Here is a 15,384-nt window from a genome sequence, read left to right as displayed (position 1 = left end):
AGGTCAGGGGAACAGAATCCTATCCTCGGCAACTCTCGGGAACAACCAGAAAATAAAGACGGATTGGAAAGACAACTGCGTTAAAAGCAACAAGAGGAATCACATCAAGCCAGAAAGTTCCGGACAACGTTTGCTTTGTTTAATTTGTCTCAAGGAAGGAGGAGCCCAAGTTCACAAGAGCTTACGTGAGTTCTGTTTTTCTACACACAAAACCAAACATACAGCATCACAACAGCAAATGGACACGCTGAGTGTGTTCATGGGTCACTTTAATACATCTTCTACATGTACACAAGTAAACAATAAATACTGCTGTTATCTTGAACACAGTACCACTAGGAGTTCAGATTTCTACCTAACTGTTCAAGGAAATGAATGGAAAGAAAAATAATGTGGAAGCCACCTAGGAAGTTGTCTTCAGTCTTTCTAGAACATGATCCCAATAGTTTGCAGGTTCAGAACGAGCCTTCCTTGTGCATGAAGACCGTAACGTCTATCTTTTCCCCACAGTGGCTGTGACGTTCAAGTTAGTAACAATTCTGGTTGTGCTTTTTTTTTTTTTCTCTCCACTCACTGATGTTATTACATCTGAAATACTGTTTTCCTTATATTCCTCTTGGGTTTGGACTGGTTTAAATGTGAGGGCCATAACCCCTCAGGTGCAAAAGCACTTCCCAGAAGGGTACTCCTCTGTCACTGTCATGGTATACTCTGGTTCAGTGCCTGAGGCTGTCTACTTGCCTCCATGGGGTAAGTTTTCAGGGATCATGGAAAAGGCTGTGCTCAAATAACTGTACTCAATGTGACTGCAGCAAACCGTGCTGTTCATTAGCACCTGGATCCTATCCAATAACACTGTTCAACTCTCAGACAATCGACCTGGGCAGAGAGGTAAACAAAGTCACTGCCTCAGGCTTCTAGGGCTGTCTAAACACAGGACGTGAACTCTAGTCCCCTAGATCAGGAAACAGCTTCAGTTAAGTGTGCGGGGAACGAATGCTTGAGTCACCATCTTTGCGTTCCCTAGTTGTGACAGTTTCGGCTCAGACTCATATCCAGCAAGGGAAAAGGAACTTCACTCTGGCCTGCCAGGGTCTAAGAGACCCACACAGGTGTATAACAGGAAAGAAACCCTGTGGGTGCTTCCCTAGGGAACATATAAGCATGTTCATGTATATGATGTTATACTCACATTTCCTGGCCCCGAAGCTTCCAAAGAATCTGCGTAAAAATCGAGGGAAAGAGTAAGGGAGGTACCAGTCATGTGCTCCAAGGAGCAGGGAAGTGGACACGGGGCCTCCCTCAGGTGAGAAGAGGGTGCAGGGTGGTATTGCTCTCCCAACACAAGGTGCACACCATGGGCAAACACGGACATTGCATGTGTGGGCTGCCTGCAACATGAATGGATTTTGGTCCCATAAAAAGGCTCGAGACCTCCATGTAATAACATGTTTTCTCCAGGAGGACAGTGCCAAAAGAATCTGAAAATAAAGTCCTAAAGAAAAGGGGCTGAAAAAAAAAAGTCCACATGTTGTTCAGTATGATAAAAACCACGCTTTACAGAGCGTTGGACAGTTAACCTTAGCAGCTGGTCCTGGTGATAAACTCATCTCAGTCACAGACACCTGGGGCCGAGGGAGCCATTGTTATTTCCAACTGCAACAAGTAACCTTTGTCCTTTGTCTCAAAGGTAAAAAAAACAATAGAATCACCACGCCCAGAACAAGTCTAATAGTCCCTTCCAAGGACCAAGCGAACTGCAGTCCTTAAAACACAGCCACAGTCTGTGAAGCAGCAACCAAGGAAGGTCTGCAGAAGCTCACTGAGGAAAGCTCCCCAGGCAGAGAGGACTTGGATGCAGCTGAGGAAGATGCCTGTGTGGGAGGCAGGAAGCCACAACCAGGTAAGAACACTTAGGATAGTATCCAGTAACTAACTCTCTCTTTCTCTCTCTGCCTGTGTGTGTGCGTGTGTGCGCTTGTGCGTGCGCGTGCATGTGCATGTGTGCGGGTGTGTGTCTTTCTGACTCTGTTTTTCTGTTTGTCTCTCTCTCCCTGCCTCTCTGTCTCTCTCTCTGCAAATGTGTCTGCTCCCATCTCCCATCGCTGGCCCCAGGCATAATTAGAAAACCCTGCTCTCTTACAAACGGAAATAGAGCCTTAGTTTTGACCCAGAACAACAGGATATGGTCCCTAGTCAGCAATTTAACGACTTACATTTTGAGTAATCCTACAGATTGCTCATGGCTACCCAAAAAGTCTAGTGTGCCAAGGCATTCTTTTTTCTTTTTCTTCCCCCATTTTTTTTTCTTTTTGCCTCATCAGATAGCAGCAACAATGGTTGGGCCCGTAGCCTCTCCTCTGGAAAAATCCACAAACTTCAGTTAAGAGAACCCAGGAATGGGCTAGAACACTACCCTGGGACTTAAAATGCCTTTTAAAATGCATCAGATGGGTGATCCGGATGCCTTTGCCTCTGGCAATGAACCGCTTCAGATAAATGACCCTCAAAATAGAAATGCGAGCTCCCTAACTGCAGTGGAACTGAGGCTGGGGGATGGGGCAACAGAGGAGGGAAGGACTGGGCAGAAACTCTGCTTGAGGGTTTATGCAAAAGCGACAGGCAGTGAGCCAGCAGGGCCTTTCTTCCACCACACACTAGAGTTTCTCCCTTAAAGCAGCACACACTGTTTCCCCTGCACTACAAAGACAGGGACACTGGGGCCAGGTCTTTGCCGACTGCCTTGCCTGGCTGCTTCAATCCTTTGTGTCCCAGGCACGCAGGTTAATTTTTACCTACAGGGCCCTCCCTCGGGTGCTTATGACTGTGTGTATAAAGAAGAGCTTACTAAGCCTCATTGAGAAAGTAACTGATGAGGCGGGCTGGGGTAACTGAGAGCCTGCTTGAGTTAGTTATCAGGAATGAGTTCTAGCTCGGCCACTGCTTTGGGGAGAGCCCCTCCCCCCCATCTTTGTAGGCATCTGCAGGCCTTTACAATTCTTTACCTCAGGGGTCACTTTAACTTATATGTGCTTTGCTTGGCTCCATTTGTTTTGAGTTTTTTCTCACCGGATGAAGGGGCGCAACCACAGTTATTCGCGCTCCCCTTTTTCTTCAGGTCCACGTGCGCCTGTGTCCTGGAGGCCCTGTAGGAACCCACCGGGTCCAGAAGCACGGGAGATTGCTTGGGGATTCGGATGTTACCATTGGCTTCCATGGCGGGGTTGCCCTCCACACAGGGTGGAGCACGGAGCTGAGGCTTGGGGCCCTTGCTTGATTTCTTCTTCTTCTCCATCCTCGGTTCCGGAGCTTGCTTCTGGGAACACAGCCTGGGTCGGCCAGGACCATCCCCAGAGTTAGGCAAAGTCTCAAATGCATAGTATGATGGGTGGGCTTCTTCATGGCGAAAACCTTTCTTCCGAGAAGGGCCTGGCTTTGAAATCCCTTCCGGGGATGGTAAGGGCTTAGACAGAGAACTGGTAAGGAGCTTACCCCGTCCAGGGCTTTTCAGCCCCCCAGCAGCACCAGGGAGCTTGGCCTTAGCAGCTCGGGCCTTCTCACCCTGCACAGTCTGGACCTGCAGCCATTCTAGTTGAAGAAGTCTGTCTATGTACTTCCCAAGGAGTCCCGTGGCCCGAGGCAGGGCCTCGGTCCTGCACTCTGTGTTCAGAACAACAGCCATGTCCCGGAGGTCCCAGGAATTGAAAGGAGGTGGAAGAAAGTCAGGGTAACAGTGTCCAGACTCTGCCTGGCTCGGCTCTGGGTGAAGACTGAAGGAAACCGGGTCTATCTCTTCAGCTCGGAGGTTGAGATCTGGAGGTGTGAATGGAGAAGGGGGGATGGCCACCCTCTCTGAGTCTGACAGGTCACTGGCACTGTCCTCATCAGCACCTCCCTTAATGATCTCCATGGAGTGGAAGTCAAGGAACAGCCTGCCTCCAGAGGCAGCCTGATACCTGGAGCTGAGCTCGGCCTGCTCCTGTCTTCCCTCCCTGGGAATGGTTTCCACAAGTTTATCTGCTGCTGGCTGGGAGATTCCAAGAAGGCTGCTCCTTGGCTGGGAAGAGACACGGGGTCCTTGCAGTTCACTCGGCCTTTTCCCCGAAGATATCTTTAAAGGTTGTACTTGATTCCAGGATGAGCCAGCATTTATACTGCTATAAAAAAAAAAAAAAGTAAAACTGTAGTCTACTCACTGATAGCTAGGGAAAGGAGAACCCCTTGCCAACACCCTCATCCTTGTGTCCTTGTGAATGTGAGCCCCCCAGGTGCTTTATAGAAGCTGGTTAGCAAAAACAGTTTCCCCTCCACACTCTAGTCATGGTCAGCAGAGAACGGCTGCCCCAAACGTGGACACATGTACTATCGAATGGCAATGCTCAACATCTAAAGACTTAACCAATTTTCAGTGTGTGTTTTTTTTAAATTATACTTTTAGAGCAACTGTGTATACCTTTAAGAAAAACATCACTTTTAAAATCTGCCATAAGACTGTTCTGTTAGTGTTTGAAAATACTTCCAGCGCTCAGGAGGCAGAGACAGTCAGATGTCTGTGAGTTCAAAGCCAGGCAGGGATACCTCGTCTCGAGTAAATAAATAAGCAAATAAATCTTGGGAAATACTCAGTCGTAAATCCCACAGCCCCCTTTCGTAGACGTAATTTAGGAGAAGTATAGATACAATGTCAACTCGAAGTTTTGCAGGCTGGGCCAGGCATCACTGATGGTTTTGCCTGTGCAAAGCCCCAGATTTAACCCCTGGTACCTAAAATAATCCATCGGGTATTTCGCTCATTTTTCTTTAAATATATGGGTATGCACATGCTTTAACATGTGGGTATACACACATACGTTTTAACATACAGATATATGCATGTTTTAACCTGTGGGTATACGGATGTTTTAATGTGTGCATGTGTGCATGTTTTTGCTTGTATGCAGCTTCAATGTGTGCGCATGCATGTGGACCTCAAGGCCGATGCTATAAATCACTGGTGATCAATCTTCCACCTAACTGTGGAGGCAGGGATTCTCAATCAAACACAGAGCTCATTCGTGTGGTTAGTCTTTTCTTTGAAGTTTACCTTCATTGTTTTTAATTACAAGTATGGTGGGTGGGCGCTTCTATGCATAAGATTCAAGGAGCCTGAGGAGGCCCAGGGCGTCAGATCCTTTTAGAGCTGGAGTTGAGGAGAATTGTGAGCCACCTAATGTGGGTGCTGGGAACCAGACTTGGGGCCCCTGCAAAAGCAGTGTGGACTCCTAATAACTGAACCACGTCTCCAGCCAGCCAGGCAGCCAGCCAGGCAGCCAGGGGTTCTTGTTTCTACCTTCCAAGGCTGGAATCACACGTGAATTCATACAACATGAGTTCTCCAGTCCTCACCCTTGCTTGGTGAGTACTTACAGCACTAAGCCATCCCAAGCCCAGACTTATTTCACTGTTTAACCACCAAGTGGCCGAGATCCTGAGCCAACCGAAACCTCAGTATGTGAGTTTTTCATTGTTCGTTCTAACCTATGCCAGGGGTCATACTATATAAAGTTGATATAAAGTATAAAGTTATTACTATCTTTCCAAACAGGAAACACTCAGGAAAAGCTGTGTTGAAAAAGACAAAATGCACTGTCAGATAAGAGCACCCGCCCCTACTAACGACCTGAGTTTGATCCCTTTGCCCTTTGACCCACATAATAGGAGAGAATTGGCTCCTTCAAGTTATCTTCTAAGCATGCATGCGCACTGTGGCATACATGGACATGCACACAAAGTAAATAAAACATAAAAGGACAAAAGTACAGTCTGTGGTACTATGATAATTCAGTACAAATGGGACAGCCAGCAAAGAGAAGTAACAATATATTCACTCCTGATACACCATGAACTCCTTCTAGAGTACTCTGCACTGAGGTAGAATCTCAATGGAGTTGAAAATACCTTCTTCTTGGTTTATTTTCCAGTCATATGTTCTTCAAAGATGGTTTAAATACACACAAAATACATACTAAAGGTAATAGAACTTCCTTGTGACAGGAGTCAGATGAGGAGAAATGGGCAAGGGTACTTCCTGGAAGCTGACAGGAAGTGGACAAAGGTACTTCCTGGAAGCTGACAGGAAGTGGACAAAGGTACTTCCTGGAAGCTGACAGGAAGTGGACAAAGGTACTTCCTGGAAGCTGACAGGAAGTGGACAAAGGTACTTCCTGGAAGCTGACAGGAAGTGGACAAAGGTACTTCCTGGAAGCTGACAGGAAGTGGACAAAGGTACTTCCTGGAAGCTGAGGGGTTCTTTGTGCAGGGATCCCAACAGCACTCAAGGATTATCTGAAGAAGCATCAGCCTTGTACAGAATGTGGACTATGTTAGTTCAGTACAGCCAGGCAATGAATACAAATGAAGAAACAGCTGTCACTGGGAATTCACAACTGTTAACATTTTTGTTTGCAGACTGGAGTGATGGCTTGGCAGTTTAGAGCACTGGCTGCTCTTGCAGAGGACTCTGGTTCAGTCCCAACACCCACTTCTAATTCCAGTTCCAGGGGACCAATGCCTTCTTCTGGCCTCCCAGGTACCAGGTGTCCAGTTGCAGGCAGGCAAAATACTCAAAAAATAATACACACAAACAAATACACACAAAACAAAAACAAACCAATCTCTTAAGAAAAAGATGTTCACAAGCAGCCGCCATCACACACACCAGCCTTTAGCAGCAGCCCTCCCCTCTGTACAAGAGAAAGCCAATGGACAGCAGCTGACTGAAACCGGCTACCGAAGCTGGAAGAGGCCGGTCTACTCATTTCTGCCATAATCAAAGCATGAGTGAGGCTCACTCAGTAGAACTGAAGGACCAGTTACCTGCTTTTCTGTTGACAGTCCCTCATCCTATTCCTTGTCTTGAAGAGGTCACAGGGCTGCTCATCATCTTCGGGTTGATGGGTTGTCTAAAAAAGAACAGATTACTGAACAGAAAGTACTGTGAACTCACATGAACACACACAGGCATGCACACACACACACACATACACACACGCTACAGTCGCAGAACTATCCTCCTGGCATCATATAACTGTTACTGTCTTGAGTTAGATCAGCTGATTGTCCACAGCAAGATCTGGCCTGTTAGTTTCCTTAGTAGAAAGAAGTCACAGGACACCCTAGAAAGATAGGGCCTATCAACATTGCCCAGAGCTAGAAAGGAAAGTAGTCAGATCTCGAACTGAGGGGCCCTTTCCCCTCCCTCTCTCCTGCTCTTGCTAGCAGCCGGTCATACCTACTTCCCCAACAGCATGTGGTCTTGGGAACAATAAAGTGAACAGGATGTAGAGGGTGTATGGGGTGTGTGTGCAAGGACGCTACTTTTGTGCATTGTCCCTTGTACTGTAGTGGAAGTGTGGGTGATGTGGCTGCTTTTGAGTCACCCATGTTACTACAAGTGACCCCAATTAACTCACTGGTACCCAAGATGGACTTCAGTGGATCTATTTATAGCAGTGCCCTATCTAGTGGTTTTAAAAATAAAAACAACAAATCATTACTTAAGTGTTATCTAAGTAATGCAGCAGAACACACAGGCAACATACTCACATGCGTGCGTGCGTTCGTGCATGCGTGCGTGCAAGCGCCCATACAGAAAGTACTGAGACAAATCTAAGTGAGAGCTTCTCTCAGAGTTACATCACCTTCTCTGCAGTGCTCAGAATCTTCTTGCTCAATCTGCTGCCGGATGATGACAGCTGGGGAGGTGACTTCTTTATTCCCCTTATCTTCGGAAAAGCTGAAGAGCCACCGGAACTGGAAACAGAAGAACACTGACAGTAATGACACTGATGGCAACCGGCCCTCCAGCATCCGGTTGCTGGGCTGTGTGCGTTTGGTTTCTGTGTTTGGGCCACATTGAAACCTCGAAGCTGTCTGCAGCTGTGCAGACTCAGCATTCTGCACTATGAAGTTAGAAATGGGGGCAGGAGTGTTGTGTCTTTACAGTTCAATTGTCTCTGTGTGGTAGGGGAATGGGCACGTGTGAGGGTGGATGCCCTCGGAAGCTAGACAAGAGCGCCAGATCCCCTGGAGCTTGGGTTGAAGGCAGGTGAGAACTGCCCAGCAAGGGTTTTGGGACTGCTCAGTACCCTGCACCCCCATGACAGCTATTAAGAGTGCTGTGAATGGATTCCAAACCCCACCCATGCACACACATACCCACTTCCTTGGAATAACATCAACTAAATTTGCCTTTTACTCTAAAGCTCCCCTGTCTATTCATTCACTCACTCATCCAGTAAGTGTCAGACAGTCTAAAGAGTACAGACTGTGCACAAGGCCCTTATCCCACAGAGATAAAACTCTAGAATTCAGGGCATCCCTAAATTCTTCTATCTTCTCTGTCATATCAGTCCTCTAATCATCAGTGCTGGCCCAGAGAGATGGCTCAAGAGTCTAGAGCTACTAATCCTCCAGCGGACCCCAGTTTAGCTTCCAGTACTATGTGGGTGGCCCACTAGGGCCTGTCATTCCACTTCCAGGCCAACACCCTCCCCTGGCCTCCCAGAGCACCTGCATTCATGTGTGTATACACATCCGTGTAATTTTTAAAACAGTTAAAAGATCATCAGTGTACTAACACCCATTATGTGCTTTATGCTGTCTCAGTATGAAGTGCAGGTCCCATCGTCATGAGGGGCCTGTTGAGAAAGCAGGCCTGGAAACTGAACGTTTTTCTCCCCTATTTCTCCAGCCTCTGTCAAATGGAAAAGAGATGGGATCCTGGGAGATTTTCTGAACCAACCCTGGGCTTTCCCACCATAATTATGTAAGACTTTTAGGTTTGCATGTGCAGAGAACAAAAAATCCTAACAGGGCCTTTTATGGTCAATTACCCCACAACCAACGGGCTTGATTCCTTTTAGATGGAGAAATCGTTCTTGGCCTATCCTCTTTCCTTATCCTGATCTTTCTGCACCAAAGTGGGTAAGAAACCATGACAGAATGTCTGACCCAGGCGCACTCTTTAAAATCTATAGTGCATCATGGCCCCTCATCTACCTGACAAACTTGACACATAGTCCTGTGCGTGAAGTTCCTCAGAGAAATAAGAGCCTGCGGTGCAGTCAGGATGCAGGAGTGGGGACGACAGACAGAGAGGCGGTGAAGCACACGGCTTCAGCTTGCATAGCAGCAAAACTAAAGCTCAAAAGATCCTGGCTACAAAAACGCTCAAGAGTCAGAGGGCAGCTGCGCAATCCATCATGGGCATTAGCCCCTTTCCCAGTCTTCCTCTCTGGCTGCAAGTCCTGCTAACAGAAGCAACACCCCGCCTCCCCTCCACCTCCAACCCCCCCCCCCCCGTCCTCCCCAGGGAACTGGCTGCCTGGCCAATGGGGAGGCAAAGCTTGGTGGGGAGGTGTGGGTATGATGCTTCCCTCAGCGGCAAAATCTTTCCTGGGTCTGGCCGCTGGAGAAAGGTGGCCGGAGCTGCCTGGCTAGCCGCTCACCATAGTCCCAGGGCCAGCTCCGGGCCAGGCCAACCAAGGCTGGGATCTGTCCCGCCCCCACCCGGTGGAGGAGACCACCCCACTCCTCTTGCCCAAGGAAGGCCACGCAGCAGGCACCCAGCACGCCCTAGGCTGCTGCAGACACCATCGCGGATGGATGGGTGCAGCGCGCAGGCACACGCACCAAGAGAAACCCAGCAGACCTGCTCCGCCGCCTGAACGCACGTGATGAGGTTCCCGGGGGCGGCGGCTGCGCTGCGGCGGGGAGGGAGCGCTGCGGCGGGAGGGTGGGGGCGGGGTGGTCGCGGTGTGCGCGGTTCCGGCACCGTGGGGCAGCGCGGGGCTGCCGGGCGAGCTGGTGGGACGTGCCCGCGGGCGGCGTCACGAGGGGCGGGGCGCGCCGGGGGCGCGCCGGGAAGTTGCGCTTAGAGAAGTTGCCGGCAGCTGAGCGTCTAGGCGGCGGGGTTCCCGGCCTTCCCGTAAGCCCTCGAAGGAAGGGGAGAAGCAGGCGCCACCGTGCAGGACGCAACGCCCCGGGAAGCTGCCTTGAAGAGCGCCACCCACCGCTCCAGACTGTCCGCCGCTGAGACGCCGGCCAGGCCGCGAGCACAGTCTCCGTGTTGGGTGCGGTGCCTCAGGGCTCCCAGAGGCTGTCCAGCCCTAACGCCCAGTGGCTCGGCGGTGACACCAGCCCAGCTGGGCCATGTCAAAAGGCCCTGATTCTGCCCTGCTGCCCTCGACCCCGGGACCCCGGAAACTCGCACCCCGGAGCCTCAGCTGCCTCTCGGACATGGATGGACGATCCTGCAGACCCCCGGGCTGTGACCCTCGCCTGCGGCCCATCATCCAACGACGCTCGCGCTCTCTGCCCACCTCCCCTGAGCGCCGTGCCAAGGCTGCAGGAGCCCAGGGCGCCGCGTGCGGAGCCGGCTGCAACCGGCAGGTCCGAGTGCGCTTCGCTGACGCGCTGGGCCTGGAACTGGCGCAGGTCAAGGTGTTTAACGCAGGCGATGACCCGTCCGTGCCGCTGCACGTGCTGTCGCGCCTAGCCATCAACTCGGATTTGTGCTGCAGTAGCCAGGATCTGGAGTTCACACTGCAGTGCCTGGTTCCTGACTTCCAGCCGCCCATCGAAGTCCCGGGCTTCGGAGATCGCCTGGCGCGGCAGCTCGTATGCCTGGAACGTGTCACCTGCTCCGACCTAGGCATCAGTGGCACAGTGCGCGTGCGCAACGTGGCGTTCGAGAAGCAGGTGACGGTGCGCTACACCTTCTCTGGCTGGCGCAGTGCGCACGAAGCAGTGGCGCGCTGGAGAGGGCCTGCGGGTGGTGAAGGTACCGAGGACATCTTTGCCTTCGGCTTTCCTGTGCCTCCCTTCCTGCTGGAGCTTGGCTCCCAGGTACACTTCGCGCTGCGCTATGGCGTGGCTGGTGCCGAGTACTGGGACAACAATGATGGTCAGGACTATAGCCTTACTTGTCGCAGTCATGCCCTGCACATGCCACGCGGGGAGTGCGAGGAGAGCTGGATCCACTTCATCTGAACTGCAGGCTGTGAATGTGGAGCTTCCACCTCTGCAGACCTGCAGTCCCTTTCCCACCAGTGCAGCTCTCAGAGCCGCCATCTCCCATCCCACCCTTCCTTCCCGGTTTCCTGGCCTCATTTCTCACTGTGAAGCCCTGCGGCTGTAGCCTGGCCTGCCCTGTAGTGAATTCTCTGGAGAGCCTGTCAGGGTCAGAAGACCAGGAGCCTGTGTAATACATTGTGGAGAGGGTGTGGGAGGGCAGATGCATGGGATTGTGGTCCTCAACTTCAGGAGGACCCACAGGTCAGTGTTTTGCAAGAAAGGCCTTTTGCATGTCTCTTCAATGTCTAAACACAAGTATCTGTTATTTATTATTGTGACGTTAGCCTTCCACTCATGGTGGACGCTTTCTCAGGAATACTCTAGATTTAATCAGCTTAAAGAAGGCCTGTTGTCTGTTTGCACCCCCTGTAATGTTTGTAAAGAATACACAGTGTAGCCCACATTATGGTCCCTCGAGGCATTTCCACCCTGGGATAGTGAAAACCTGAGACCATGTTTGCTTGCCAGTGTCTGTAGCCTTCTAACAGTGGAGACTATTAATAGCGAAGGCACTTAGAGCTCATCTGTCATCACACAACCATTTCTGGGCTTCGAGGCTGCCCTGGTTAGCCGGTGCCTCCCACATCAACGGCTCGGAAAGAGTGGACTGAAAAGCTTCCAACTGAGCAACTTAGCCCAGACAGTCCTTTCTCTTCAGGGACTGCCTGTTCACGAGTTTGTCTTCTACTGGTCTGGTTGTGGGTCTGTGTCTTAGCAGGCCATATTCTGTTTAAGTTTGAAACTACCTGAGCCTTTAAAAAGATCTTGCCTTAAGTAATTTCCGTTTTCAAGTGGCCACAGGGATTCAGGCAGGCGTGCCCATCCCAGAGACCTTTTCCACGAAAGAGGTGACTTTTTAATTTCTAAGTATGGAAAGGTTCCAGCATCCATATTTTGGAAGCCAGCTTCCAAGTGAACCTGGGTGGTTCTTAGAATTAGCCAGGGCACTGGAGGAAGAATAATTCACGGATTTTTATACAGCTAACGGGTTTTAAATTGAACTGTTATGTCAGGTTTCACAGATGCCGGCCACTTTATTCTTTGTGCCTTTGGTTAGGAAAGTTGCTAACTTTTTTTTTTACGGGTTTAATTCCTAGTTTTAAGATGTTACATAGTTTAAAAAAAGAAAACAACCAAAACCTCCAACTTAGTCCAGACCGCTAGCTGACCCCTGCTGTTTAAAGCCCCCATGGAGAAGCTGGCAAATATTTTTGGTGCTGAGCTTTGGGTCTCTCTGACAGCAGGTGCTAGAATTGAGGTGGACAAGACCTCCAAGATGGGACTTTTGCTTTTGAGACAGTGGATGTCCCACAATAAAACCACCCAGCCTTTGGCTGCTAGGACAACGCACTGCCTTGGCATTCAAGAGTGAGTAGAGCTCAGTGGCATTTCCCACTGCTTAATGAGATGTTCAATTAGGTCAGCGAACCCCGGAGGGTCATGGCAACTCTGTCCCTGGCCCCTGTCCAGAGTGCAAGAGAATGGGCCAGACTCAAGTCAAAGTCAGGAGCACCGATGCTCGAGAGTTCGTAGAGAGTTTTACAGTCCATGGGAACGCCTCTCGCTTGTCCGCAGGTTCTGGTTACAGAAAAGTAAAGGACGCATTATCAAAATCAAGAGAACCTGAAGGTGCCTTTTAAGACATACCAACCATTTGAAATCTAAAACACAGAGATAATTCTGCTTGATTAAACAAGTACATAGTAAATAAAAGCTGTAAAGATAATTCAGGGTGAACTTTCTGACCCCGAGACACATTTAGGACTGTTGGGATGTTAAAATTGTGTCGACTGTGCACTCACTGAGTTGTGTTTTACTGCCTGTCATTTAAAGTCATTTTACTCAAGCCTGAATATTAAAGAACACGTGTGAAAAAACAAAAGTCCCTTTGTTAAGCTGGTGTGTGCTGTGGCCTCTGTATTCCAGAAGACACAACTTGAAACGTCTTGGTGTCGAGATCTTTCAGATGGAAATCTCACTCTTCTCCAGCCCTGGATGAGGACTGGGCCTTCTAGGGAGGGACCTCTGCATTAACAGAGGAGGGAGTTGTATGTGTGTAAAATACTTTACCTGGGGAGATGTAAACAAAGCCCACCCCTTCTCCTACCTCAGGAAAAAGCAAAGGTATAATGATGCCAGTTTTCTTTGGTAATCAATGTGTTTGTTAGGCTTATTTTGGGGCAATGGGTAAGGGGTTATGGGAAGTTTGGAGCAACGGAGTAAGGGGACCTAATGCAGCCATACTAGGATTGCCCTAAGGCTGTGCAGATAGAGTGCGCTCCCACAACCCTTCCCTGCCTTTAGCCTTTCACCCAGTTGTTCTCTATCTCCCCAATGCTTCCAACATCGAATACGGTTGCTCATGTTGCGGTGATCCCTGACCATAAAGCCATTTCATTGCTATTTCATACTTGTAATTTTGCTGCTGTTAAGAATTGTCAAGTAAATATATCTGATGCTCGAGCAGGGTCTGTAACCTCTGTGGGATTGTGACCCACGGGTTGAGAACCACTGCTCTGTCCCTTTACAGAGACTCAGAGGACATTGCAATGGGAGCAGAATCGCACAGACGACTAGTTGGGTTGGGTGGGTGACTACACTCAGGGAGGCTCCTACTGACCTTCCCACCACCTCCTTCCAAGAGGAAAGGTCAACCATCAAGAAGCCCGGCTATGATGGTTTCTTCAAGCAGGCCAACCAAACTCATGAAAGCGGCCGCAGACTGGCTTGGAGGATACAAGGGTGTGTGTTTATAAAAGCTAAAATACCTTAATAACGCTACAGGTCAGGGTTCAGGGGCAGTGGTGATTGTATTTTTCTTACAGTCCTCCGTGACTCCTGTGGACCCCAGCCTGCTCTTCCACGGCCAGCCTCAGATTTAACATTCAACTGACTATCCAGCTCCATGCACTCTCTCCCAGGGGATATGGCCCACAGCCTGTTTCCAGTAAGAACATGAACAGTGGACATGAAAAGGGTTGAGAGATACAGCCCTTAGCTTGACTAACACAAGGCAGGGGCTGTAATCCCAGGCACTGCAGAGAAAATGTGTGGCTGGAAACAAGATTTTAATAATGACTGATAAGGTTTTCCTTCAAACTCTATGGTCTCAGAGCCTTTAAATAAAAACAAACAGTTCAGGTAAGATTTAATGAGTTGTCTTCCTTTTCTATTACTGCAATAAAACACCATGACCAAAAAAACACTCCGGAGAGGAAAAGGTTTCTTTCCTCGTGTACTCCTGCATCACAGTCTGTCACTGAAGGAAGTCAGGGTAGGAATTCAAGGTAAGAGCAGAAGCAGAAGCCATGGAGGAGTGCAGCTTACTGACCTTCTCCTTCCCGCCGCCCCGGTAGCTTGCTGTGTCTCCCTTCTTACCCACCCCAGGATCACCTGTCTGAGGAGGCACTGCCTGCAGTGAGCAAGGCCCTTCCACATCAATTGTTAATTAAGACAATACCCTGAAGACTTGCCTAGGCAGCAATCTTCTGGAGGCTTTTCTCAGTTAAGATGTCCTCTTCCCAGATAACATCTAGGTTTGTGTCAAATTGACAAAAGCCACTTAGATACTTTGTTCCTTCATGTTAACATTTCAAGACACTTTTTTTTTGTCTCTATAACAAGCAGCTAATTGGGAAATGACTAGATTGCATCAAGGAGGACCGTAAGTCTATTACAAGAAAGCGGAGCAAGCATGAAGATGATGATGTAAGTCTCTGGTCATGAGGTTGACACACTTTGATCTTACATGTCATATTATATACTGTTAGTCCTTAAAGGTATAAATCATTTTAAAAAATCATTGAAAACTAATTATCTGAAACACCCTCTAAAAGCCTGTCAACTGTTCGTGTTGTTTTGGTTTTTTTTAATTGTTTTTAAATTAGGATCTCCTTGGACCTGTAATTCCAGCCATTCAAGGAGGATCTCACGTTCACGTTGTCTGCCTGTACACCTTAGATCCTGTGTCAGAAAGTATAAAGAAGGCTAGAAGTAGAAATCAATAGTAGATCATTTGTCTGACATGCAGGGGACCCTCAGTTCAATGAGGAGTGGGTTCAAAATTCAATTTAACAAGGCACAAAGTTGGAATGATGTTTTTTGTAGTTCTAGCTAAGCCAAAGTTAGAACTGCTGTATGTTTTATTTTGTGCTTTGGCCCTCAGGATGTGTGTGTGTGTGTGTGTGTGTGTGTGTTTATTTTTCAAGCACTTTCCAAAATATATTTAAACCAGAAACGCTTGCTGGCCACTTATGGAAGACTATCCTC

The 15,384-nt window shown here is 49.0% G+C and overlaps 2 protein-coding genes across 5 annotated transcripts; one reads left to right on the top strand and one right to left on the bottom strand.

The window, feature by feature from the left end:
- Positions 1-117: 117 nt before the first annotated feature.
- On the bottom strand, positions 118-9,817 carry Fam217b (family with sequence similarity 217, member B). 4 transcript variants are annotated; one of them, XM_006235834.3, is made up of 4 exons: positions 9,692-9,817; positions 7,680-7,791; positions 6,856-6,941; positions 118-4,157 (listed from the first exon to the last, which is right to left on the bottom strand). In XM_006235834.3, the coding sequence occupies exons 3-4, from the start codon at positions 6,879-6,881 to the stop codon at positions 3,014-3,016; spliced, it is 1,170 nt and encodes a 389-aa protein (XP_006235896.1). In that variant the 5' UTR covers positions 6,882-6,941; positions 7,680-7,791; positions 9,692-9,817; the 3' UTR covers positions 118-3,013. The 4 variants fall into 4 exon arrangements, with proteins under 4 accessions (XP_006235896.1, XP_006235895.1, XP_063139960.1 ...); XM_006235833.5 differs by having other exon boundaries at positions 9,673-9,806; XM_063283890.1 differs by lacking the exon at positions 9,692-9,817 and adding an exon at positions 9,040-9,238.
- Positions 9,818-9,935: 118 nt separating this feature from the next.
- Ppp1r3d (protein phosphatase 1, regulatory subunit 3D) lies at positions 9,936-13,007 on the top strand. The gene has a single exon (NM_001109564.1). It carries the CDS (start codon positions 10,192-10,194, stop codon positions 11,029-11,031), a length of 840 nt encoding a protein of 279 aa, NP_001103034.1. The 5' UTR covers positions 9,936-10,191; the 3' UTR covers positions 11,032-13,007.
- The last annotated feature ends 2,377 nt before the right edge of the window (positions 13,008-15,384 follow it).

Source organism: Rattus norvegicus, chromosome 3 (genome assembly GCF_036323735.1).
Source record: "Rattus norvegicus strain BN/NHsdMcwi chromosome 3, GRCr8, whole genome shotgun sequence".
In the NCBI taxonomy this organism is placed as follows: Eukaryota; Metazoa; Chordata; class Mammalia; order Rodentia; family Muridae; genus Rattus; species Rattus norvegicus.
Note: the sequence above shows the minus strand (reverse complement) of the source record. Positions and strands in the feature narration are given on the sequence as shown.

What these genes read in the sequence shown, in the direction of transcription:
- Fam217b (NM_001134551.1), bottom strand. Translation starts at nt 7,848, where the DNA reads ATGCTGGAGGGCCGGTTGCCATCAGTGTCATTACTGTCAGTGTTCTTC. An exon ending in TTCTGAGCACTGCAGAGAAG is followed by an intron (nt 6,723 to 7,679) that starts GTGATGTAACTC and finishes TCTCTTGTACAG; the next exon opens with AGGGGAGGGCTGCTGCTAAA. An exon ending in AGGGCTGCTGCTAAAGGCTG is followed by an intron (nt 4,158 to 6,697) that starts GTGTGTGTGATG and finishes TTTTTTTTATAG; the next exon opens with CAGTATAAATGCTGGCTCAT.
- Ppp1r3d (NM_001109564.1), top strand. Translation starts at nt 10,192, where the DNA reads ATGTCAAAAGGCCCTGATTCTGCCCTGCTGCCCTCGACCCCGGGACCC.